This window comes from Carlito syrichta, unplaced genomic scaffold (assembly GCF_000164805.1).
Source record: "Carlito syrichta isolate Samal-C Ts95f unplaced genomic scaffold, Tarsius_syrichta-2.0.1 Scaffold305642, whole genome shotgun sequence".
In the NCBI taxonomy this organism is placed as follows: Eukaryota; Metazoa; Chordata; class Mammalia; order Primates; family Tarsiidae; genus Carlito; species Carlito syrichta.
In genome coordinates, this window is record NW_007249738.1 from 173,523 (window position 1) to 200,618 (window position 27,096).

Sequence of the window (27,096 nt, forward strand, 5' to 3'; positions counted from 1 at the left end):
ATTGTAGAGATGAGGTCTCGCTGCCCAGGCGGGTCTCGAACCTGTGGGCTCAGGCAATCACCTCAGCCTCCCAAAGGTGCAGGATTACAGGCTGAGCACTGAGCCTGGCAGTCAATATCTTTTTAAAGTTTATTTAGTAGTTGCTTTATAAATGCTGGTGCTCCAGTGTTGGGTGCATATTTGTTTAGGATGGATATTTCTTGTTGATGAACTGAACCTTTTATCATTATATAGTGTCCATTTGCATCTTTTAAAATTTAGTTCCAGTTACTTGGATGGCTGAGGCAGAAGGATTGCTGGAGCCCAGCGGGTCAAGGCTGCAGTGTCTGGGAGCGGCCACTGCACTCCAGTCTGGGTGACAGAGTGAGACTCCAACTCAAAAAAAAAAAAAATTTTGATAGCTTAAAGGTTGTTTTGTCTGATATTAAGATTGCAACTCCTGCCTTCTTTTGTGATCCATTTGCCTGGAACTCGCTTTCCATCCTTTAACTTGGAGTCTCTGTGTATCTCTTGTGGTGAGATGAGTCTCCTGGATGCAGTGAATAATTGGTTCATGGTTTCTTATTCCATTTGTCATTCTGTGTCTTTTTAGTGGTTAATTTAGTTCATTCTCATTCAGGCTGATTATTGAAATGTGATTGTTTCTCCCTGTCATGAGGTTCTTATAAAGTTTTTTCTTTGTTTGCTTGTTTTCTTTTGGCTTTGGGGTTAATGTATGTGTGTGTTTTCAGATTTCATGTTCACTGTGTTCTCTGTTGATTCTGTGCTCTGCTGTTCTCTTAGGAAGTGTGTCATCATTTTTTTTTTCTTTCTCTGTGCTTAAGTGTCTCCTGTAGAGCTGGTCTGGAGGCTGCATAATCTCTTAGGGATTGGATATCTGGGAAGGATTTTAATTCTCCATCACTGATGAAGCTGATAGGAATTTATTGGTTGAAATTGTTTTTCTTTGAGGACTTTGAACATAGGACTCCACTCCCTTCTTGCTTGTAGTGTTTCTGCTGATAGGTCTGCTGCTACTCTGATTGGTTTTCCTTGGTAGATAGTCTGACCTTTCTCTCTTGCTGTCTTTAGGATTTTTTCTTTTGTGCCTACTTTGTGTAGGTGAATTATGATGTGTCTAGGGGTTGGTCTTCTCATTTGATGTCTTGTGGGGGTTCTCTGTATCTCTTGTGCTTGGCTGGTCACATTTCTGGTGAGTTGGGGAAAGTTTTCTTGGATTACCTCCTTGAATACTTGCTCCAAGTTGTTTTCCATTTCCCTTTCTTCTTCTGGGATACCAATCAGGCTTAGGTTTGGCCTCTTGATATAATCGCACATCTTTTGTAGGTTTTCTTCTTTCTTTCTGAGTCTTCTTTCTATGTTTTTACAGATTGGGTTAATTCCATTTCTGATATTCAAGTTTTAAGATTCTTTTTTCAGCTAGATTTATTCTGCTTTCCATGCTTGTCATCTTGTTATTTATTTTCTGGATGAAATTTTTTATTGCCAAAATCTCTGTTACAAGTTCTTTCAGTGTTGTATCTTGTCTTTCTTTCATCTCATTCCCTCTTTCCATTCATTCCCTAATTCCTGTCATATTCTGGGTACAGTTGTTGGTGACTTCCATTGTTGGGCACCAAGGTCTGATTTTTCAGGAGTTTTGTTTTTGGTACACTTGAAATTGCCTGAGACCTTCTTTTGGCTTTTCCTCATTTGTGACATCTCTTGTTTTTCTCTTTAGTTCTGTTATTCAGTGTTAAATGGGAGAGGCTTTCCCTTCTGATGTTTGCTCAGTTTTCTATTCTTCCCTGATCTGGGCTTTGGATTTGTTTTATTCTGAAATAGGACAGTGGATGGGAAGCTTTGCTGTCTCTTGTAGTTTTTAAAATTCAAATAAAGTAGGGGATGGGGTACTAGAAATCAGAAACTACTTGCAAATTAAAATGTTCACTTATTGTGGTATGTCTTCCCTGAGACTCACTCCCCACCACCACTCTATATGATGATGCAAATTGGAAATCAATGCAAAAGCAATTGAATACATATACACACACCCCAAAACAAACTGGAATAGCAACAAAGCAAAACAAAACAAACAAAAACAACAACAAAAAAACCCAAGAATACTAAACACACACACATATATGCCTAGCACAAAGTGAATAGAGAAGAAAAAACAGAAAGACCAGAGGAAAATAATAATAATAAAAAAGAGAGTTCAGGTCAAACCCTCACATATATATTGACACACACCTTAAACTATAAAAAAATGAATATTAAAAAACCCCAGAAGAACAAAAGAGCAAAAACCAATAACAACAACAAAATTAAAAACATGAACATTCAGTCATTCACAAACACAAATAAACAGAAAACAACAAGTAAAAGAAAAAAGAAATAGAAAAAGAGAAGAAAAAATAATTTTTGGGGAGGATGCAGATCAAACACTCACATACACATTCATGCACAAATGAAAAATATTTTAAAAATACGTGAACTAACAGTCAAAGAATTTTTAAAAATTAAAAAAATAATTGAAAATAAAAAACAAACAGGCAAAAAAACCCTGCCTTCTTATTGCAGACTCTGTAATTGTTCCTCTTCAGGTCTCTCCTGCAGAGCCACCTCTTTCACTCTCTTCTCAGGGAATGAAGGAGGGAAGGTTGAGGGGCATTGGAGGTGAGTGGGGCTGCAGTCCTCCCCTCCTACTCTCGTATGGTCAGGGAAATCTCCCATGGGGAAGTATGAGATTTTCTCTTCCCCAGGTACGTACTCTAACTGAGGGTGCCCCAGCCAGGCTTATCCTGGAATGCACCTGATATCCAGGCTCCAACTGGGTTGTCCCTCTAAGTCATGACCCAGCTGTGTGGGTCTGACGTTCAGAGGATTTCTGGGAAGGTGGGGGTTTGGGTCAGCCGGGACACACCACTGATCTCTTTGGAGTTCTTCCTTATCCTTTTCTGACCACACCCTTTGTCCCTTGGCTGAATCAGGGTAAGGGGTGGGTTGCCTGGAACTCAGCACTCGTAAGGCCCTCTGAAGTTTGTGCTCTCAGAATATTCCCTCTGACCCACGATCAATCCCTGACTAGTTGATCCGCCAGTCACAGCGATCAGGTCTGTTGCTCCATAGTGAAAAAGTTAGAGCACTTTCCTGCCCCGCTTTCAAGATGGTGGTGGAGAGCCTCTCTTGTCCTCTTCCATGGGAACTTGTCCCTGTACTCCCTCTGCATGCTGCCCCTGCCAGAGCCCTACCAGGTGCTGAAGTGGTGAGGCAAAGCCAGGAGCTGGCAGTTTCTCTCCTGCTTCAATGGTGAGGGAGAACCTGGGGGAATAGTTTCTTCCTGCTACTTTTTCAAAGGAAAACTTCTGTCCCTTTTAAAAAAGACAGTGGTACTCCACTTCTCTGACCTGGGAAGAGCCAGGGAGGAGGTAGAGAAACTGCAGCACCAGCTGTTGCACCAGGGGCCTGGACACCCTCTCACGAGCCCCACTTAGATGGTGTCTCCCAGCATTTTCTTCCCAGGGAAGGTTTGTTGATTTATTAAAAAAAGAGGGAGAGAGAAAAAAAAGAAAAGAAAATGGTGCTCGGCTTTTGTGTCCCAGGAATCACTAGGGTCCAAGCCCAGCTGCTGTGTCACCAGCCGCTGCACCAGGAGAGCCCTGGCCGTTAGCTCCCTAGTCCTCTCAGTCAGCCACTCACATGCTCACTTGCTCACCAGCATGTACACAGCATTTTCCATATACTCACTCACTCACATGGGGATTCACATAGTCTGACTGGTTTGGCCACCATCTTCCCAACTCTCCCCCATTCATCTTTCAGTTGTCTGAATTTCTTTCAGAATTTCATTCTCTGATTATTTTAAGGTTTAGAATTTTTTTGGTGATTGTTATGCTGCCTTTATATTGGGACTCTTGAATAAACAGTTTTGTTGGTTATAAAACATTGGGGTTTTCTTTTCTTTTCTTAAAGAGTTTGTAGGCATTTCACCGTGTCTCAGAACTGAATGTTTTAGAGGAGATGTCTGAGGCCAGCTTTGTTTTTTTTCTCACTTTTAAGTGATGTGATATTTTTGCCTAACTTGAAATCCAGCTGCCTTGTTAGACTATATGTCAGTGTTAGTCTGGAATATACATTAAATCTAGCTGTACATTTAATCAGCTTCTTTTTCTTGGAAAGTTTTCTTGAATTACATCTTTAAATATACATGTTCTTCTGTTTCATTATTTTAGCTCTCTTCTTTGGAGACATCAGTCATATGATGTTAAATTTCTTTTGTCTTAATATTGTCATTTTTCAAAGAGTGATCCAGAAGTCATGACTATCAGTATGCTGTTTACTCAATATACAAGGGGCACCAATTTATACATTTACTTTATCAAGAGCAAAGATGAGATTTATAAGAAAAAAAGGAGAGAGGGAGGAAAGAAAACAAAAACAAATTATCTGGGAACAGTGAGTTTGTTTTGCTTTATTTGGCTAATCTACTTAGCTGTTAGCTAGGAAAGAGGCCAATGTGGGTGTTTTCCCCTTGAACTGGCTAGGTCACTGATTAGAGAAACCATTTCAATATTTATGGATTCCCTGAAAAAAAAAAACTTGGAGAGTTACAGTGCAGAGATAGTAGGGTGTTTCTAATTAATGCTTGTAGGTGTCTCCATTGACACCTCCAGACCTTTGCTTAAAAAACACTAAGTAGAAAGTAGTAAGTTGATTTTAATCTCTATTTAGATAGCAATGCACTAAATTAGTATTTTTCAAGATAGAGCATTAGATCAGTGAAGGAAAGACCATTGTAGGCTTGTAAATATCATAATATCATTTCTATATAATGCATATATGTATGTATTAATTTTCAAAAATTGTCTTAACTATTAAAAATCAAATATGAGGGGTTATCTCCCCAACAAACTGGAATTATCTTTTGGAGGACAGACCCCTGTAGTATAGGCCTCTTCTGGGCTTCTCCTAGGTAAATGTTCTAGGAACCTATTGGCATCAATGTACCAGCTAACATTACGAGTGACTGCATTCAGCTTCAGTCAGTTCTTTTGGAGATTCTTTCAGTGTGTCTGCCCTTTTCATGATGAATGATTTATGAGCGTACTTGTCTACACTGCACTGAGTGTTCAGCAGTTTTTGACCAAAAATGGCATGACCTCTAAGCTCTACCCTCCCTATTCACCTAAGCTTGTTCCAAGCAAAATTTTTGTTTGTTTCCTGGTTAAAAAAAGTCCTCAAAGGGAAGCATTTTGCTGATGTGAAGAGGTGAAACAAAAAAATGGCAGAAACACTAAAAGGTATCAAAATTGAGAAGTTCAAAAACTATTTTGAGTAGTGGAAAAAGTGTCTTGATAAGTATATTGCATCAACTGGAGAGTACTTTGAGGGTGTCTGAAGTTTAAACATGTAAGAATAAATACACAATTTTTTATAAATACATTTCATTTTTTGGGGTCCCTTCTGGTACTCCTATTTTCATTATCAGTTTATTTAAATGACATCACATGTTATCATGTGATATTCTGAATTCCTTCTTTATATAGACAGATCATAGATTTCATTAGTCATCACTGAATTAGACTGAAATGATTAGAGACTAGGGGAGTCTAAGATAGCAAGACCAATTGTTGAGTAGAAACTTGTTAGAGATAGGGATATTAAGGACAAAGGTATTTTATAAATATTAATTTGATGTAATTTTAGCACAAAAAATAAACCTATGATGCATTTTGAGCTTAAGAGCAGAACTGTATAGGTAATTTGCAGGGCCTCAAATTATGGATACAAAATACAAATGCAGGACTCCTGCTTTGAAAATATTAAAGACTTCAGCTGGTGACAACAGAACATTGAACCAGGTGCTCTGAGTATGGAGCCATGTGTGACTGTACATGTACACATCTTTGAAGCTGGCCCTACCTGCCAAGCAGGAAAGATGGTACTATTTATCAAATAGAAAGTTCAGAATGACAATCTGACTTTTTCCCTCAGAAGTTATTCAATATTAGCTTTCAATATCTGGGTTTAAGATGCTGGTATCAAGTAAAATGAAATGTAAGCTTAGAACTTTAGACTTAAGTTTAAACTTGTCTGCTCAGAAGTCTCTGTGCCACAGTTTGTTTCTCATCAGTTCCTGGGGATAACAATAGTGTACCTATATCATAGGGGTTTTTTGAGGATGAAGTGAGTTAACACTTATGACGTGCTTATGAAGAGTGTCTGGCATATAGCAAGTGCTACATTGTTTTGGCATTGTTATTATGGTTGTTGCTGTTGTTAGTATTGTGACTTGATGCCATATTAGTGTATGAAATCTCATCCATGAATAGAATAGCTCTAAGAGAAGAATTTTGGAGGCGATTTGGAGGTTAAAGAAGAGATTGTAAAGGAGACAGGCAAATGAATGGTTTTAAAGTTGGAGAATAATTTGGGGAGTACTGTGTCATGGAATAAAAAGGGATGGAAAGCAGCAATTAGGTTGTTAATGAACTTTTTTCTGAATGATTTTAATTCATAGTAGTTAGGAAAGAAGTCTGATTATATGAAATTAAAGGGTAGGGATAATGTGGAGGTAGTGGGTGTAGACTTTCCTACTAATAAGTATAAAAATTAAGGAAAAATGGTAGCTTGATGGAAGGGAGGACCAATTAAGGAAAAGTCTCTCAATAACTCTTAAGTTTTTCATCTCTGAGAACAGAGGTTAGCCAAAGTCCTGACCTGTGGTCATCACTCAGTGTTTATTGTATGGGTTGAGTTATCTCGTTTCATGCTCATAGCAATCCTGTATGACTAGGATTGCTTTAGAGGTGAGGAAGCTGAGACAGACGCAGACTATCACTTTGCATGATTTTGTATTTCTTTATATTTCTCGAATAAACTTTTACTAACCATGTCTAAGTAAATGTTCCTTCATTTATTTTTAATGTTTCTCAGATTCACTGAATTTATACCCAAATTTAATTGGCTTCAAAGCCGATGTGCTTTTATTTCATTTTATTTTTATTTTTATTTTTTTTAAGTTGGAGTCTCACTCCTTCGCCCAGACTGGAGTGCAGTGGCTGCTCCCGGCCACCGCAGCCTCGACCTGCTGGGCTCCGGCGATCCTTCCGCCTCAGCCTTCCAAGTAGTCGGAACTGCAGGTGCGCGCTCCCACACCCAGCTGATTTTTGATTTATTGTAGAGATGAGGTCTCGCCAAGTTGCCCAGGCGGGTCTCGAACCCGTGGGCTCAGGCAATCTGCTCACCTCAGCTTCCCAAAGGCGTGGGATTACAGGCTGAGCTACCGAGCTTTTAATACTCAGGGAGTTGATAAGATGGAAATCATGACAGGAAAAAAATGCCAAAAGAGGCAAGGGTAGTAGTATCCTTATTAAGATGATATATGAAAGTATGCCCAAGCTAAGCAGTTAGGGAGTGGAAAAGAAGGGCACAGGGTAAGAAGCTGGTGTTTCTCCCTACCTCTAGTTTTAAAAAAAGGTGCTGAATAAGGACAATTGAGTCATTAGGGGCGTAGACTGAGAAAGGGATGGAAGGCTGCTCATTGAGAGCATGGAAGTGAAAAAGATAGGAAGGCAGAAGATTTTGGTCAAAGTAGCAAGAGGTCTGGCTTGAAGCTGTTTCAACTCTATGGTTTATCTGTGATGGGGGCAATCGGGTCTTTTGGAGTGGAGATACCATGAAACTAGTGTCTCCAAAACATCATTGACATGAAAGCAACAATCCTAAGAAGGTTGCCTTTGTCATTTTTGAAAGGCAAGCCATGAAGTGGGCATTTACATCATGGTAAATGTTTGGAGAGTGCTGTTTGTGCATAGAAAAGCAGAGATGACCAGAGCTAGATGTATGTCGCAGATGTCAGAAGAGGGGAAATGTGACTGTGCTGTCAGGTGTGTTGCTGTTTTCTTCTCAATGAGTAGGATGACCTGGAAAAAGAAGTGGCTTCTATCCAAATACCTTTATAATGTCATATTTTCTGGAGGAACTTCAGATTAAAGAGGTTGGAAGATGCCTTGATTAAGATCTTGGACTTTTAAGACAGACACATTTATATTCGTGTTCTGGGCCCGAAACCTGAGCTCTGTGACTTTAGTTCTTATTCTTGCATCTTTAAAGTTTGGCAAACCTATTGCATGAGGCTATTTAGGGGATAAATAAAATAAGGCATGCAAAACACTTAAAGAGTGACTCAATATTTTCTATGGTGAGAGGCAGCATTGCATGTTACTGTTTAAATATATAGGCTTAAGCTTTCTTGGTTTGATCTCATCTCTGCTGTTTACAGTCTATGTGACTTTTGGAATAGCTACTCAAGCTATCTAAAAAAAAGGGGATGATAAAGCAGCAATTGAGTGGTTAATGGACTTTTTTCTTTGAATGATTTTAATTCAGAGTGGTTTGGAAAGAAGTATGATTATATGAAATGAAAGGGTAGGGAGAATGTGGAGGTAGTAGGAGTAGACTTTCCTACTAATAAGTATAAAAATTAGGAAAAAATGGTGGCTTGATGGAAGGAAGGATCAATTAAAGAAAAATCACTCAATAACTCTTAAATTTTTCATCCCTGAGAACAGAGTTTTGCTAAGGTCTTGACCTATGGTCATCATTCAATGTTTATTGTATAGACAGAGTTATCTCATTTCATCATCATAATAATCCTGCATAACTAGGATTGCTTTAGAGGTGAGGAAGCTGAGAGAGATGCAAGCCATCCCGTTTCACAGTATCCCTCAGTGAACTCATTCTCTAAAGGGAATGGTGTTAGTGTGGAATTCATGAGATTGTGAAAAGACAATTCATATATTTAGCACAATGCCTGGCACAAAACAAGCACATAGTAAATGTTAAAATTTTAGCTCTGATCCTTGATAATGAATAAAAGTAATTAATTATATAGAAAAAATAAAAGCACTAATGTGTATTTGAATTACTTGATTTATCTTTTGTCAGTTCATAACTGGTTTTAACTAAGGTAAATATTAATATCTCATTTTTAATCATGCATATTCTTAATCCTCTTTTGATTTTAGTTCATTGGAAATCCTGGGATTCAGAAATGTGGATTAAAAGTAATTTCTTCTATTGCACATTACCCTGATGTGCTAGAGATATTATCCTTGGAAGGTGCTGTTGATTCGGTGCTTCACACACTGCAGATGTATCCAGATGATCAAGGTCAGTAGAGTTTGAATTTAGGATTAGAATAGATTTTATAGATTTTTAGCTGGTGGTTGGGTGTCTTTACATTTTTTCTTCAGTTTTGAGATTTAAAACTCATTTTGTTTATTTTTTAAATTCTCCTAGAAATTCAGTATCTGGGTTTAAGTCTGATAGGATGCTTGATTACAAAGAAGAATTTATGCATAGGAACTGGACATCTGCTTGCAAAAATTCTGGTTTCCAGCTTACAACGATTTAAGGACGTTGCTGAAGTACAGACTAAAGTATGTGAATTGTGTTGAAGGGAATTTGGGAACGTGTACAGATTTCACTTTCACAGCAGCTCATGTAATTCCCACTTTGTATTAATGGGGTATTCTAGTTAATGGAAAACCATTAATCATTTTGTAGTGTTTTAACTACACAAGAGGAAGAGAATTGGCTTGAATCTCTAAAGATCCAGCATTTCATGATTAAATCTCTAAAATCGGCATGGTTACTTGCCATTTGTCTTTCTCATTAAAAAAAGCAGAGAATATGCTAAGAAATTCCATCTAGTTAAGTTTATTTGCTTAGATTTTAGATAAATAGAAGTTATAATTATTCCAAAGTTTGTCACTTTCCAAGTTTTATTGTGGGCTGCTTACCTCTAGTAATTTTTCTTCTTGATTTTTTTTCTTGCAGTGAAATAAAGCTTTTAACATTTTTCCTTAAGCATAATTTAAAACATGATATATAATAACTGTCTTTTTAAGGAATCCAAGATATTGGCCTAGAGTTAATTCAGGGCAAGGAATAAAATTCTGTATAAATTGAATTGTAGTGAAACATATAGTGTAAGAGTTTCTGCCTTGGTTGTGGTTTTTTAGTAGTGAAGTTTGCATCCTTCATAAACCACACTTAGCAAATAGTTTCCTAAATGGTAGTCTTGACAGGAATAAAAATATCCAGACTCTCACCTTTGCACAGATATTATCAGTGATGGAATGTGTATAAAGTTAAAAAAAAACAAGTGCTGAATACACAACATTCTTAGATTAAAAAACAACAATGCATTTTATAACTCTACTTTTCATGACATGCCTCAGGCGAGGCAGACTGAAGCAAAGACAGAATTGATTGAAAGTAATGTAGGGAAAGAAAATGATTTTGTTGTGCAGGTATGGGTCTTTCAGTTACTCTAGATTAATTAATCTACGCATAAACTTTAGGATCTCTATAGAGTAGAGATTATCAACTATTGACTAGAGGGCAGAATCCGGCCTGCCAACGTATTTTATTTGGCTGTGCAGTGTTTGAAAGTTTTTAATTTGGGCTGGGCTTGGTGGCTCCGCCTGTAATCCCAGCACTTTGGAAGGCTGAGACAAGTGGATTGCCTGAGCCTGTGGGTTCGAGACCAGCCCGGGGCAACTTGGTGAGACCTTGTCTCTATAGTAAATCAAAACAATTAGCCGGGTGTGGTAGCGTTTGCCTGTAGTTCTGGCTACTTGGAAGACTGAGGCGGAAGGATAGCTGGAGCCCAGCAGGTTGACACTGGGGTGACTGTGAGTGTGCCCCTGCACTCTAGTCTGGGTGGCATAGTGAGACTCCAACACACACACACACACACACACACACACACACACAAGTTTTAAATTTGAATGACGTGCCTTCTACACATTTGTATTACTTGCCTTGCTGCAGCATTTCTTCATTTTCAGGAAATGCTCTAGACGCAGGTGGCCCACCAATCCCTTAGACGTGCATTAAACAAAGATGACTTCTCTTATCACATGTTAGGAAGTATTTGTAAACATTGTGCTGTACAGCAGACAGCACAGAAAAATTGGGAGATTTACTAGGATCTTCAGATCACCTAATCAGAAATCTTGTAATAATAATAAAAAAAAAATGACTGGCCTGGTTTTATCTGTAGCCTTCCTGATTCAGTTGTTCTAATCCTGTTTACTATCTGGCTTTCATCCTGTAGGTATGGCTTTAGACAGGGATCTTCGAAAGTCAAATTTTTGGGGATTAGGTCTTTTTCCTGCTTTGCTAGTGGATGGTTTTTTAAATTAGCATTTTATTCTCTGTGTGCCTGCTGTGTTTTTTAGTAATGAGAGAACAAGGACTATTTATTTACAGGAGTGTTTCAAGGCACAAATCTAGTAAATATATCTATTGTTAAATGAACATCCTAGGTATTGTTTCATGCACCAACTCTCTGTTTTATATTATTTATTCTTTTTGCCTATCATTGCTTATGTTATCATTATTTTGGTCATACTTTCAGGGATTTCAGACAATTTTGGCGATACTTGAATTGTCAGTGTCATTTTCCAAGCTGCTTGTGAACCATTCATTTGATTCAGTAATATTCTATCAGATGTCTTCTGGTATCTTGGAACAAAAGGATCAACAGGTACAGTGTCCTTCGCTTGCATGCCAAATGTTATGTATTTAGCTGACTCTAATTCTCATTTCCATTCTTTTTTAGTTTTTAAACCTCTGTTGCAAGTGCTTTGCAAAATTAGCTACAGACGATCAGTTAAAAAGTGTGATGCTAGAGAGAGCATGTGATCAGAATAACAGTATCATGGTTGAATGCTTGCTTCTATTGGGAGCTGACACCAATCAAGCGAAGGAGTCAACTTCTTTAATTTGTCAGGTAAGTATTCAAGGCTGCCCTTTGGTCTTTATTATTTGATTCTGCCCTTGTATTTCTCTTACTTACATCCTATGACTCTTCACTGCAGAATTTACCAGTTTATTGCAATTGCTTGTGATTTGTAGTAAGAGTTTAGATTCACAGAGTTTCAGAAGTAATAGGGTCCTATAGGTGTTATTCAGTCCAATCCTTCATTTTACCTGTTGACCTTGTAGGGTTAATAAATAACTTTTCAAATGTATTTCTTACTATGTGTCTCTACAGCTTTTTCCTCCAACCACATTCCACACAACACACAATTCTTCTAGTGTTTTGATAATTTTCCACTCATTTTCTATTTTTTGTCTCGTTTCCCACAAAGTACTCCTCTCAAGACTGTGCATTGCACATTCTGGGGGTGGCATTTGGACGGACATCCCTTGTTATTGGCCACACCCAATGTTGCATAACATTATGGTCTTTTTTTCCTTTCCTTCCCTCCCTCCTAAGCCATGCAAACACATATCTAGCTGATTGTTCTCCTCTTCCTTCAAAAAACTAATCCAAATCATCTGTCTTCTTAGAGATAAAGATAAAGATAATATAAAAAATAATATAGCCCTCTGTACACCCCAAAACCTCCAAACAAAAATTAAGATTTATTTCTAAGTCCATGACTGTATGTATGTCTTTCGTATTTTGTGAGCTGTTTGAAAATAGAAATATACAGTGTTTGTCTTTGTGTCATTTGAAATATCTAACTCATTGCTTTCCAGAAAGTATATATTCAGTATTTTCTAAAATGCATTACCAAAATTTCTGGTTGGTCTTAGCTGTATACATTGTAGAGATTATAATAGCATTCATGTCTATTTTCTAGAAATTTGATGATATTTCCAATAAAGCAATTATGCAGTGATTTAATATGCATTATTAAATAATCAGCAAAGTACTGTGTTTTCTAATAATTTACTTTTTAAGTCTCATTTTATTTAATTCCCCACTTGCCTGTGGATCAAAATCAATCTATCAACTTTAAGACTAAGTTAGTACTAATTGGTAATTACCATAAAAAGGAACAGAATTTGTAAGTCATTTTCATGCATCATTACACACATGCATTAAAGAAGCCAAATAGATAATCAAATTATTTAAATTTAGTCAAGTTTCTCTTAAGTAAGCAACATTTAAAATAGTTGCATCTCTATTATTAAAGGTAATTAAATAATTTTTCTTGAAAATTTAATATAATTTTATTGTGCAACCTTTTAGTACAGATCATTGTCTTAATGTTTCTAGGAGTTGGCAAAGAACTAAAAAGAAACTTCCTCTTCCAGGTACTCATTAGAGACACAACATATCTAAAGTCACCCATGGGCAATTGACTACATTCCCCACAGGAAATGCTTTCTACTTTTCTTTCAATTTATCCAAACCTTTCTCTACAACAGGCTTTTTTATTTTATTCCTCTCCCTTCATTCTTTTGGACTTCATGTGCTTATTTCTGTCCTTTTTTCTTGAAACAAAATCAGATCTTGACAGCCATAAATTATGTATTAAATCTAAAGAATTTATCCTAGATGTCAGAGTTTATTTGTATATAGAAAATATAAATATTGATTAAATCTTGTGGATGGAACTTACCACATTTGTCCTAGAGCAAAATCAGGTAATTGAGACTATTTGCTTCCCAAGAAGTTGCATAATTCAGAACTTTTCAGAGCAAAGTTGAAATTGTATTAGGATTTCTGAGGATAATGTAATGATGTAGTATATATATAAATTGATAGAGAAGAATATGGAGAATTAAATCTGGGCATACAAATGCATGGATAGAGACCTAAAGATAAGACTCATCAAATCATGGTAGAAAGAGTTAAGAATAGTGAAATCTCAATAAAAATAGTATCGAATATTTCTGTAGTGCTCAGTACTAGGCAGGTCTCTGAATACTTCACACAATTTAATTCTCACAACAGCCTTATAAATAGATCTTAGTGTTATCTCCATTATACAGGTGAGGAATTGAGTCACAGAGGGATTAACTAACTTGTCTAAGAACAATTTCCTGGTAAATAGTGGAAACTGTCTCCCAAGTGCTTCTCCTGGCTTGCTGAGCTCGCTCTCATTTTTTTTTTTGTAGCACTTAGCATGCTAACCCACCCTGAGCACATGCTCTGAAAACATCATTCAGAGGAAGGTTGAAGACTGGGAGACAAGGTATATTTTGGGGGAAATTCAGATTCTTGTCCCAAGGAGCTCAGTATAAACAAACTTGAATAATGATTGTCCTTTGAATGTGGTATTGACTAATTTTATGGTATTTATGTTCTCATTTAGTTACTATGTACCACAAATGAAGGCAGGACAGTAACATTTACTGGTTTAGGGTAATATTTTCTCAGATATTTTCCAATGAGCCCAGGAACCCAGAAAGTGTAAGCAATGTGCATAATTGGCGGAGTCTATATCAGGTATCAATGCTAATCTTTCTCCATATAATGATACTTTTTTCATGATAACTGACTCTCATGTAAGCTGATTATTTAATTTTTTGCTCTTCTAATATTTATGGTGCCAATCTTATTTTATTTTCCCAGTCTATTTTAATGATTAGGTTTGCTTCATTTTATTTTGTTTCAATCAAAATGTGAGATGTAGAGTAAATTTCAAGTTTGATTGGCCATTCTCTCAAAAGGAAGAAATACAGGGTTTTAACATGCTTACTTCTTTTTTCTTTACTAGGTGTGTGAGAAAGAGAGCAGTCCCAAATTGGTGGAACTGTTACTGAATAATGGATCTCGTGAACAAGATGTGCGGAAAGCGCTGACAATAAGCATTAGGAAAGGTGACAGCCAGGTCATCAGCTTACTCTTACAGAGGCTTGCCCTGGATATGGCTAACAATAGCATTTGCCTTGGAGGATTTTGCATAGGAAAAATTGAACCTTCTTGGCTTGGTCCTTTATTTCCAGATAAGACATCTAATTTGAGAAAACAAGCAAGTAAGTATCAGTAAGCATATTTTATACAATTTTTTTTTGGTGTGTTTTTCTAAGTAACTAGTTTTTTAGTTAGTATTCATGTCAATTTCATGTGTTTTAAGCCAAAAATATTGCAAAGGTTCGGATTATCATTATTATTTTTGGCCATGAAATACTTGAAAATAACATTATACTTAATTTATGAGATAGCAAATATGTACTTTATTTTTAAAAAGCAAAATACTGTTCCATTTTTTATTATCAAAGTAATTCAGAACTCATTTTAAAATGGAAAACCGTAAAAATTATTTAATATTAATAAAAATCATTTAATACATTTAAATTTAAAATTTAATGGATTTAAATTTATATGCAAAACATAGATATATACTTTGTATTTTTAACTTAATATATACTTTGTATTTCAATTGATAATTCATTTTCTTTCTACTTTCAAGTTTAGATATATTTTGTATATATTGTGTATACTGATAACAGCTTGTCATCCTGTGACCACATTTCCATCTTTTGAGCTCTCTCATTTCTTCACACTAAGTGTGTATGTTTGAAGCTTGAACTCCCAGATTTCCCTCTGTTAATTTAATCTCTTTCCTGCCTCCTTCTGCATAGTCAATACACTCCATGGCACTTCACCCATATCAAGGTCTCCAACCTTCCAGTGGGCCCTAGAAGTCCAATCAGGCTACATTTTCCTTGATTTCTTAAATAGTTCATATACTCTTACTTCCAGGCTTCTTCTACTGCTTCTGTCTTTACCCCATTCCCTTAACTTCTCTCTTCACCTGGCTGTTTCTTCATTCTTCCTGTTTCAGCAACATTATCACTTTTTATAAGAAACATCCCTGCACTCATGAAGTCTGGGTGGAAGGTCCTCCTATAAGTTCCTGTAGCACCTTACTTCTCACAGATACTACAATTTATCATATTATATAATTGAAGTTTTCATTTTTATAATCTACTTTTTGGTAAATTGTAAGCACCATGAAATCAATCAGTTTTGTCCATGGTTGTAACCTTACCATCTATTCTAGTGCTTTGTTCAAAGTGGATGATCATTTAAAGTTGAATATTTAATATTGAAAAAAAAATTGGTAATAAATTATGTTTATATGTGGAAACTTACTTTACACATTGATGATATGAATTTAAATTGTCCTCAAAAGACAGCATTCATTAATATTTTCAATTTACATACATACCTTTTTGACCCAGCAATAACATACTGTTATGAATCTATGATACTGACATTCTCAAGGAATTGCACAAGAAAGTCTGTACAAAAATGCATATGAAGACATTGTTTATAATATCAATAGAGGGGGGAAATATCCCTAAGTATTTCCCGTGAAAAAACGGTTGCCTAAAAAGAACTATTCAAATAAATCATAGTGTATTCATGCAGTGAAATGCTTTGCAATAACTGGGAAGAAAACGTTTAGCAAATCTCAATGTCCTGAGAGAAAATACATTACTAAATGGAAAAAAAAATGGTGCAAAACAATGTGTTTTAGTATGCTAATTTTGATGAAATACAATTGGAATATGGTAGTCATAAATGTTTGAATATGAAAAAACCTCTGGAAATGAGTTTCCTGGTTGTCTCTGGGGACTTTGGAAATTAATGAGACATTATTAGATCCCATGTTTCATTGCTTCAACTAGTCTCATGCCAACAACCTGCTTACTTTAATCTTCGATCTCTAATGAGGGGAAATGGTGGGCCCATTAGAGAGGATGGAGGGAGATTTACTTATTTATTTATTTATTTATTTAATGAGTTCGGAGTCTCACTCTGTCCCCCAGACTGGAGTGCAGTGGCTGCTCCCGGCCACTGCAGCCTCGACCTGCTGGGCTCTGGCGATCATTCTGCCTCAGCCTTCCAAGTAGCCGGAATTACAGGCGCGCGCTACCACGCCCGGCTCATTTTTGATTTATTGTAAAGATGAGGGCTCGCCAAGTTGCCCAGGCGAGTCTCGAACCTGCAGGCTCAGGCAATCCACTCACCTCAGCCTCCCAAGGTGCAGGATTACAGGCTGAGCCACCGAGCCCGGCTTGAGGGAGATTTATAATTCACTATATTCCTTTTGTTTTGTATGAGGTTTTTACCATTGACAAGTCTAACAAAATTTTAAAAATATATAACATCATTTGAGTAATTTGAGGGTATAGACATGATTTCATTGGTAGCTGGTGTGAGTTAAGAACATTTTGGATTGTAGTTTTAAAACATTTTCCAGGTATTACTTGGCTGAGTTACATACACGTGTTATAATGTGAGCTATGAGAGTAAAGTTTGAAGAAATATTCCAGTTTATATATAGATCAGTGTGGACTCTGCCAACTTATTTCTTCATAATCGAGTGTAATATAAAATGGAATGAAATTTCAAAAAGAATGTTAACTTTGAAATTCCATCAAACTTCCCAATAGTCAGAATGAATCACTCAGAAAAGTTTATAAAAATAACTGTATCATTTATTTAGCATCTTATATGTTCTAAACATTGTGCCAAACATTATACATGCATCATTTCATTTACTCTTTTCCATCACTCTGTGCTGTATATATTATCATATTCTTTTTCCATACGAGGACACTGACACTCAGGGAGCTTGTATAACTTGCAAATGCCTTTACTACGATTGGAACACAGACCTATCTGACATCAGTGCCTAGGGCCTTTTCTGGGTCAAGTTAGATTCAATTTTGCCATCTATACCAAAGCTTTGTTATATTCTTACAATTAAAAAAAATTTGTCACCTGATAAGTATTCAATATTTCTTTTGTAAAGTGACTTTAGGAGGGAAAATTTAAAAATTCTCTAGAAACACGAGAATATATAAGAAACTGGAACGATATATGTTTATGTGTGTATAATTGTTGATTCTAAGTTGTTGGTGTTTATCTTGATATTTAGATATAGGCTCTACACTAGCGAGAATGGTGCTCAGATATCAGATGAAAAGTTCTATAGAAGAAGGAGCAGCCGCTGGCAGCAATGGGAATTTTTCTGAAGATGTGCTTGATAAATTTGATGAATGGACCTTCATTCCTGACTCTTCTATGGACAGTGTGTTTGCTCAAAGTGATGATCTTGATAGTGAAGGTATTTATTGTAAAAATCAATCTTCTTTATATTTTTTATACTTACACACTGTCATTGAACAATAGGAACTGGGACAAAAACCTAATTTAATTCATTTGGAAAAAACTTGAGTAAAAATGTGTTCATATCAGAAATCAGATTCAAAGAACATGTCTCTGCATTTCTAAGTGTTATGCAAACTAAGCAGTTGATGGTGACTATTGCAGTGAAAAAATTCTGACTCACACTGGATCTGGATTCCACGTTTGACCATTGACTAGACCTTCTGTGGCCTGTGTAAGCTCCTTAACTTTTTAATAGCTCACTTGAGATAACTTTAAAAAATTGATATGATAAAAAACATAATGACAGTGATAAGGCTAACATTTAATACAATGCAGTTTGATGAAAATGGGGTGAGATGCTGTTTTGTTAACTTGATATACTTGAAAACCTTAGGTGATAGCATAAAGGTATTTGAGAGGGCAGAAAATGAAAGCCATATCTAAAGTTCAAGTATTTTAAAATCAGCTTTCTTTCTTTTTATTTTAATTCAGGAGATACACATGTATGTTTGTTACATGGACATATGGTGGTAGTAGTGGGGATTGGGTCTCAGGTGTCCCATTCCCCAGATAGTGAACATTGTATCCAAGAGGTAATTTCTGACCATAACCCTCATCCCTGTCTTTGTTACAATTGGTGTCCCCAGTCTCTATCATTTCCGTCTTTGTGGCTGTTTAGCTTCTGCATGTAGGTGATAACATGTGAAGTTTGGTTTTCTGTTTCTGAGTTAGTTCACCTAAGATGATGTTCTCCAGCTCAATCCATGTTGCTGGGCATGATTTCATTCTTTTTTATGTCTGTGTCGTATACCATAGTGTCTATATGCCACATTTTCTTTATCCAGTAAATCATAAAATGAACTTTATTGAGGTATACTTTATATAAAATAAAATGCCTTCACTTTCATGAGTTTTAAAAATTTATATATCCATATAGTCATTCATCACTATCAAGATATGCACTATTTTTTAAAAAAATTGAATGTCTCTTCACAGAAAATTCCCCTCCATCTCTGGTCCCTGGCAGCCACTCATCTTTTTTCTGTCATTATAGACTAAATTCATATTTTTTTCAGGTTTTTTTTTTTTTTTTTTTTTGAGTTGGAGTCTCACTCTATCACCCGGGCTGGAGTGCAGTGGCATGCTCATGGCCACTGCAGCCTTGATGTGCTGAATTCAGGCAATCCTTACAACTCAGCTTTCCAAGTAGCCAGAACTACAGGTATGCGCCACCACGCCCAGCTAATTTTTTTATTTACGGTAGAGGTGAAGTCTCGACAAGTTGCCCAGGCTGGTCTCGAATCCCAGGATTCAGACAGTCCTCTTACCTCCGCCTCCCAAAGTGCTGAGATTACAGGTGTGAGCCACTGGGCTCAGCCATGTTCGTTTTATTTTATTTTTTTTTGAATTGGAGTCTCACTCTGTTAGACTGGAGTACATGGCATGCTCATGGCCACCGCAGCCTCGACCCACTGGGCTCAGGTGATCCTTTTTCCTCAGTCTTCCAAGTAGCTGGAACTACAGGCGCGTGCCCCCACGTCTGGCTAATTTTTTGATTTATTGTAGAGACGAATTCTCCCCATGTTGCCCAGGCTGGTCTTGAACCCCCAGGCTCAGGCAATGCTCTTGCCTCGGTCTCCCAAAGTACTGGGATTTCAGGCAATGCCACCATGCCTGGCCCAGTTTTATATAAATAGAATCATACAATATGTACTCTTTTGTATTTGACTGTTTTCCAAAGTGGTTATTCTATTTTCTCCTCCTTGCAGCAATGTGTGGAAATTCTAGTTCCTCTATAGCCTTTTCAACACTTGGTATTGTCAGTCCATTTAATTTTAGCCATTCTATTGGAGGTGTATTGCTCATTCATTTGGGTTTAATTTTTATTTTACTGATGAGGAATAATACTGAGGATATTTTTTACTGGTCATTCAAATGTTTTGTTTGTGAAGTGTCCAAATATTTTGCTTTTAATTGGGCTGTTGTCTTATTATTGTATTTAAGAGTTCTTTATTTATTCTAAGTAGAAGTTGTGACAGATATGTGTATTGCAGATATTTTCTCCTGAGTTATAGCTTGTCTTATCATCTTATTACTGGTGTTTTTCAAAGAGAAGAGGTTTTAAATTTTGGTGAATTGCAGTTTTAGATTTTATTTCTTTTATGGTTTGTGCTTTTTTTCCTATCCCATTTGATAAATCAATTCCTATTCTAAATTTGTGCATATCTTCTCCTATGTTTCCTTTTAGAAATGTTATAATCTTAGATTTTACATTTAGGTTTATAATCCATTTTCAGTTGATTTTTATGTAAGTGTCAATGAAGGGCTGACAATTATTTTTTTCTATATGGATAGCCAGTTGTTCTGATATCACTTGTTGAAAATAATCTCTCATTGAGTTAATTGCAACTTTGTTCAATTTAATTGATCATGTAGGTATAGTTCTGCTTTAACATAATTTGTTCTGTGCCTCTGATTTATACGTTATCCTTATGCTGGTACACATGTCTTAATTATTCTAGTTTAATAGTAAGTCTTGAAATCAGGTATTATAAAACCTCTGGTTTTCCTTTTTCAAAATTGTCTCTACTGTTCTAGGTTCTTTGCATTTCTATATACATTTTGAATCAACTAATTTTATGATGACATTTTTATTGGGATTAAAACTATATATAATTTAATATAAAATTGATTTAAAAATAATATAATATTACCTACAGTACCTATAGTATAAAATATAAAATTAATATAGAAATAATACTTTATGCAGATTAAATCTATAAATCAATTTGGGGAATTGATGTCATAATAATATGAATCTTTTAGCATATAAATGTGATATATATATTTCCATTATTTGTCTTTTGAAATTCTCCTAAGAATATTTGTAGTGCATGTTTTTTGATACTGTGGTAAATGGTGTTAAAAAATTCCAATCTCCAATAGTTTACTGCTAATATATAGAAATACAATTGATTTATTTGTATATTAACTTTGTATCTTAGGAACTTGCTAAACTCACTTGTGAGTTCTAGTAGCTTTTTGTAGATTCTGTAGGATTGTCTATGTTTACCATTATGTCACTTACTAATCAAGACAGATTTGCTTCTTCCTTTCTAATCTGTATGTCTTTTTTTTCTTGTCTTATTGCACTGGCTAGGACCTCCAGTACTATGTTGAATAGAATTGGTAAGACTGGACAGCATTCTCTGGTTTTCTAGTTAGGTGGAAAACATTCAGTCATTAAGAATAATATTAATTGTAGTTTTTCATAGATGCCCTTCATCTATGAGGTGGAGGAAACTACTTCCTAATCTTTGTTTGCTGACTCTTCTTATCAATAATGGATGCTAGAAAATGCTGTTACATCTGTTAAAAGAATAATATTTTCTTCCCTTATTTAGTTAATAAGGTCAGTTACACTGATTGCTTTTCTAATGTTGCTTTCCTGGAGTAAATCTCACTTGGTTATGGTATATTATCCTTTTAATATAATATTGGATTTTGTTTTCTTAAATTTTATCAAGAATTTTGCACTTGAGAGATACTGATTTGTAGTTTTATGCTTTTTTGTGATTATGAGAGTAATGCTGGCCTCTTGAAATGAGTTGAGAAATGTTCTTAATTCCACTGTTTTCTGAAAGAATTTGTGTAGAGGCATTATTTCCTTTTAAAATTTTTGGTAGAATTCACCAACAAAGAATATCTAGGTCTGGAATTTTTTTGGGGGGGGTAATTATAAACTTAATTACTTAAATAGATTCATGACTATTTTACTTTTACTTCTCAAGTCAGTTTTAATAATTTGTGATTTTTAAGGAATATGTCCATTTCACATAGATTCTCAAATTTATTTGTTCAACATTATGAATAATAGGTTTCTAATCATCCTGCTAATGTTTGCAGGATCTATAATAATCTGCGATCTTTAATACTTGATATTGGCAATTTGTGTCTTTCATTTTTTCTTCTATTCAGTTTTATTCAAAGATATCAATTTTATTGATCTTTTCAAATATTCAGATTTTTGTTTATTTATTTTTTTCTATTGTGCATGTGGTTTTCCTTTTCATTAATTTTTGCTGTAATTTGTATTACTTCCTTTTCCTTACTTATTTTTGTTTTAATTGACTCTTCTTTTTATAGATTATTAACTTGGAAGCTTAGAACATTGAGTTTTAGACCTTTTTTATTTTATAATATACATATTAATGGTGGAACATGTTCTTCTAAATACCACTTTAGATGCATCCCCAAATTTTGTTATGCTCTGTTTTTATTCAGGTTTTTGTACATTCTAATTTACTTTGTGATTTCTTTATTCAAGAGTTATTTAGAAAAATGTCATTTATTTTCAATCATTTGGAGATTTTCTGAATAATTTTCTGTTCTTAGTTTCAATTAAACTTTTTTGTGGTAAGATAACCTATTTGACGATTTCTTTCATTTTATTTTATTTTATTTATTTTTTTTGAGTTGGAGTCTCGCTCTGTCACCCAGACTGGAGTGCAGTGGCCACTCCCGGCCACTGCAGCCTCGACCTGCTGGGCTCCGGCGATCCTTCCGCCTCAGCCTTCCAAGTAGCTGGAACTACAGGCGCACACTACCATGCCCGGCTGTTTTCTGATTTATTGTAGAGATGAGATCTTGCCAAGTTGCCCGGGCGGGTCTCGAACCCATGAGCTCAGGCGATCCACTCGCCTCAGCCTCCCAAGGTGCGGGATTACAGGATGAGCCACCGAGCCCGGCTTCTGTCATTTTAAATGTGGACTATCATATCGGTCATCTTAATGATGTTACATGTGTAACTGAAAAGAAAATATATTTAGCAGTTATTTTGGGGTCAAATCAATGAGGTCAAATTGTTTGGCAGCATTTTTCAAGTCTTCTATGTCTTTACTGAGTTTATTTTCTACTTGTATTTGAGAAAGAAATGTTGATGTAATTATGAATCTGTTAGTTCTCCCTTTATTTCTATCAGTTTATGTTTTGTGTATTTTGAAACTCAGTTATTGGATGCAAAAACATTAATAATTATATTTTTTGATGAATTAAATTCTTTGTATTGATCCAAATTTTCAGCTAATATTATCTCTTTCTTCCAGAAGAATTTCATTTTATATTTCTTGCAGTGCAGATCTGCCAGGAACCCCTATGCAGATTACTGGAACTCTATTTTTGTAACTGTCCCAGAACTCTCAGCTACCTCAGTCTCCATGAATGTTGATCTCCATCTTTTCATCTCAGGAAAATCATCAGACTTTGTTTAAATTTATTCTGTCTGCATCTATGGTTCCTAAATTACCCCCAGGGTGATCATAGGGCTCACATTTTTTGTTTTCCTTCTTTCAGGTATTATATATTCTTGTTCTGTAAGTTGTCTAGCATGAAAATTCAGTTGTCTAATATATTTTGTCCAGTTTTCTAGTTGTTTATGGGGATAGGTTAAGTTTATGCTTGTTACTGTATGATGCCTAAAGAATTCTCTTTAAGCATTTTTAAGGAAAACATTGGAACTGTCAAAATAATTATAAGATGCACTATGGTGCTTGTACAAATAATATGTTAATAGACCTTTACAAATGTATAAAGTGGAATAATTATACAAATTTAATAATCTTGATATGAGGGGACACCCAAAATACCCGGAATTTATTGATAAAAAAATTGTGTATTTCTTCTTATATGCTTAAACTTCAGTAACCTTCATAATACTCTCTGTTTGATGTAATACACCTATTGATGTATTTTTTCCACCACTGTAAACAGTTTTGGAACATGTCAATTTTTATGCTTTTTAGTGTTCCTGCCGTTTTTTTGTTTTATCTCTTCCACATTAGAAAGATGTTTCCATTAGAGAATTTTTTCATCCAGGGAAACAAAAACAAAAAGATATTCGGGGTGAGATTGGATGAATAGGAAGGATGGGGCACGGATTTTTTGGTCTAACTTGCAGTGTGGGCAGGTGCATTGTTATGGTGGAAGAACCAGTCACCTGCTTGCCACAACTCATGACGTTTCTTCCACAAATTGTGATGCAACTGTCTCAAAACTTCCAAGTAAAACTATGGTTGACTGATCCGGAGGAACAAATTCTGAGTGTACTACATAGAATCTGCCCTTAAAATTATAATTCCAGTTTTTTTTTGGGGGGGATCCCCCTCATAAGATTTGTAAATGTAATTAAATTATGATTTCAATGTCATTAAAATTAAACATTAAAATAATTTAAATTATATACTTAATTTCATTTAAATAATGAACTAGGCAAGATTTTTAAAATTTGTAGAAAAATGTCAGAGAAATGGTTGAGTAACATTGATCAGATTGTGTACAAACTTTCTCTGCTTTTGCACACACATATACTTGTTACAGCATGTGTAAACATTGGTTAACTTGATTTTTTTTTACTAGTCTATGAATTCCTCTGAGGCATGGGTTTATTTTGTTCCTGCTTATCATTATGCAGTGCTTACTCGGTATCTAGTCTATAATGGCCATTCAATAAATATTTATGATGAAGAAAAATGTAGCTGAAGAAAAAAGTAGTTGAACTTTTAAAATAAAAAGCAAAAATGGCTTATCATTTATATTTTAAAGATGTTACAAAAGGAATTAACAGTGAAATTTCCATTAATAAAATATGTTTAATCTTCCACGATTGAACTATAATACTGGCATCTTATGATCAAGCAAACTTTTCTTACTCACCTTCATGTTATTTTATAATTTCAAAATAGGAAGTGAAGGCTCATTTCTTGTGAAAAAGAAATCAAATTCAATTAGTGTAGGAGAATTTTACCGAGATCGTGCATTGCAGCGTTGCTCACCAAATTTGCAGAGGCATTCCAATTCATTGGTAAGTTAAGTTGTGATTATTTTGTGTTTTGCTGCTGACATTCTCTTGATAACTAAAATTTCTGCCAAAGCTAACAGCGATTGGCAAATAATTCCCTGATGTATGAAAGCTATAATTACAAAATATATGTGTGTGTGTAAAAACACATTAGATATAAATTGTGTTAAGTTCACATTTGTAGGCTTTTGAACGTGGAGAGTATGAAATTTTTTGGAGATTTATGTACTGACTGAATGAGTAACTTCAAGATGGTTTTCTCCTTTTTTCTTTTCAGAGCTCTGTGTCTGAAAAGAGGATAGGCTAGGTTTGTGCCTAAAAGTGTTGGTTGGCCCCACGAATACTTTAGCTGGAAATCTTAGATTGATTTCTAAGGAACCAGATAAGAGTCTGAAGGACATAGAGCAAGATGGAGTAGCATAATATCATAGTTCAATAACACATATACATGTCTTTTGTGTACTGAGAATCATTACTTTTCTAGACAGATTATTTCAGCATCCTGTATATTTGGGAACTCTGGAAGGACTATAGCATAGTTACATGAGCAGTTTGTAATTCTAATTGGGGAAAGGGAACCACAGTATTGTTTTCATGTTTACTTTGAAAGTTCTATGCTAACCTATACTCTAATTTTGATTATCATTTAGTACTAAAATATGAGGGATATTTTATGTTAACTCTACATCTTAAGATGGGAAGAATGACTGTTGCGGAATAGATTAAATTAGATCTTAGTTTTTATATATGCTTATTCTAATTTATATAGATAACTTAGAAAAGGTTGTTTGGTTGATCAGAGAAATTGTATGCACATAGCTTTTTTACTCAACCTAATCACTTTTTAAAACAAAGGAGAAATAGATGTTTCATGGGCTATTTGGGCACTAAAATGGATTGTTTTCTTGTATTTTCATGATTGGGCTCTTAGTTTGTACTTCCCTGTCTTTTTTCATAATTATAAATACTGCTCATTCCTATTAAGACTTTATGATTGTTTCCCTATAAAAATGTCCTCTTCTCCAAAAAAAATGACACCAATTTGATCATTAACATTCATTTAATAGGGACCCATTCTTGATCATGAAGATTTACTGAAGCGCAAAAGAAAAATATTGTCTTCAGATGATTCACTCAGTAAGTATTTGCAAGTAATAATAAGTACAAAGATCTTTTGGAAAGAATACAATGCTTTGTTAAATTTCTTCTAATTATTGAAATGAAAATAGTTATAGATTTTAAAATGTACTTTTTATGTATATTATAAAACACTTTAACTTTTGTTAAGTTTCTCGAAATGCATGTAATAACTCCACCAATGCCACTCTTCATCTTCTTCTCTAATTTTTTTCACACCACTTACATGACCTAATTAAATATTTTAAATTTATTGTCCATCTCTGACAATGAAATGCAAGCTCCATAGTTTGGTTTTCTACTGAATCTTCAGTGCCTTGAAGAGAGCCTGACACTAGTAGGTGCTTAGTAAACTTTTACCAGGTGAATTTAAATTATTTGCTTATATTTCCATTGTTTGTTTGTTTTTGATAAAAGGATCATCAAAACTTCAATCTCATATGAGGCATTCAGACAGCATTTCTTCCCTGGCTTCTGAGAGAGAATATATTACATCACTAGACCTTTCAGCAAATGAACTAAGAGATATTGATGCCCTAAGCCAGAAATGCTGTATAAGTGGTCATTTGGAGCATCTTGAAAAATTGGAGCTTCACCAGAATGTACTCACGAGCTTTCCACAACAGCTATGTGAAGTAAATTTAATTCATCCTTATAACTCTCAGGACATTTGAAGGGCTATTGCATTTATATCTAACTTGCATGGTTAACTCTTTCAAAATAAGGTTCTGCTTTTGTGTCATTGGACAATAATTCCCCTATGCTTGTAGTTTTCACAAAGGTATCTTAGTCTGTGTGGTGTTCAGAAACATCTTTGAGAACAGGCAATGGTAACGGAGATCAGATTAGAAAAGAGTTCTAGGTCTATCCTTAGGTTATGTCCTTAGGTTTATGTTAAAGTCTGTCAAGCCTATATTGATTATGTCTGCAAGTATTCAATTCTAATAAGATGACTTAAACTATTCATATCAAGTTAGGTATACTAGAATTAGAGCTTCTTTGGTACTACTGGCTCTGACTTAGCAAACAACTGACAATAAGAACTTGTCACTTTGCCTGCTCTAAGCCTTTATTTTCTCATCTGTAAAATACAGAGGCTCATTTACATGATCACTATGGCATTTCTTAAATTTTAAAATTACGTGGCACTTAAAGATTTTCTTTTTGTTTGATGCTCAAA

The 27,096-nt window shown here is 35.2% G+C and overlaps 1 protein-coding gene across 1 annotated transcript in view; it reads left to right on the forward strand.

Moving 5' to 3' along the window:
* Nucleotides 1-27,096, forward strand: part of LRRK2 (leucine rich repeat kinase 2) — a 150,490-nt gene that overhangs the window by 49,202 nt on the left and 74,192 nt on the right. Inside the window, exons 15-23 of the mRNA XM_008061931.2 lie at nt 9,012-9,156; nt 9,286-9,425; nt 11,414-11,542; nt 11,618-11,788; nt 14,514-14,772; nt 17,691-17,879; nt 24,664-24,782; nt 25,847-25,916; nt 26,334-26,551. Of these exons, the coding sequence (XP_008060122.1) occupies nt 9,012-9,156; nt 9,286-9,425; nt 11,414-11,542; nt 11,618-11,788; nt 14,514-14,772; nt 17,691-17,879; nt 24,664-24,782; nt 25,847-25,916; nt 26,334-26,551 (1,440 nt within the window). The remainder of the gene's footprint in view (nt 1-9,011; nt 9,157-9,285; nt 9,426-11,413; nt 11,543-11,617; nt 11,789-14,513; nt 14,773-17,690; nt 17,880-24,663; nt 24,783-25,846; nt 25,917-26,333; nt 26,552-27,096) is intronic.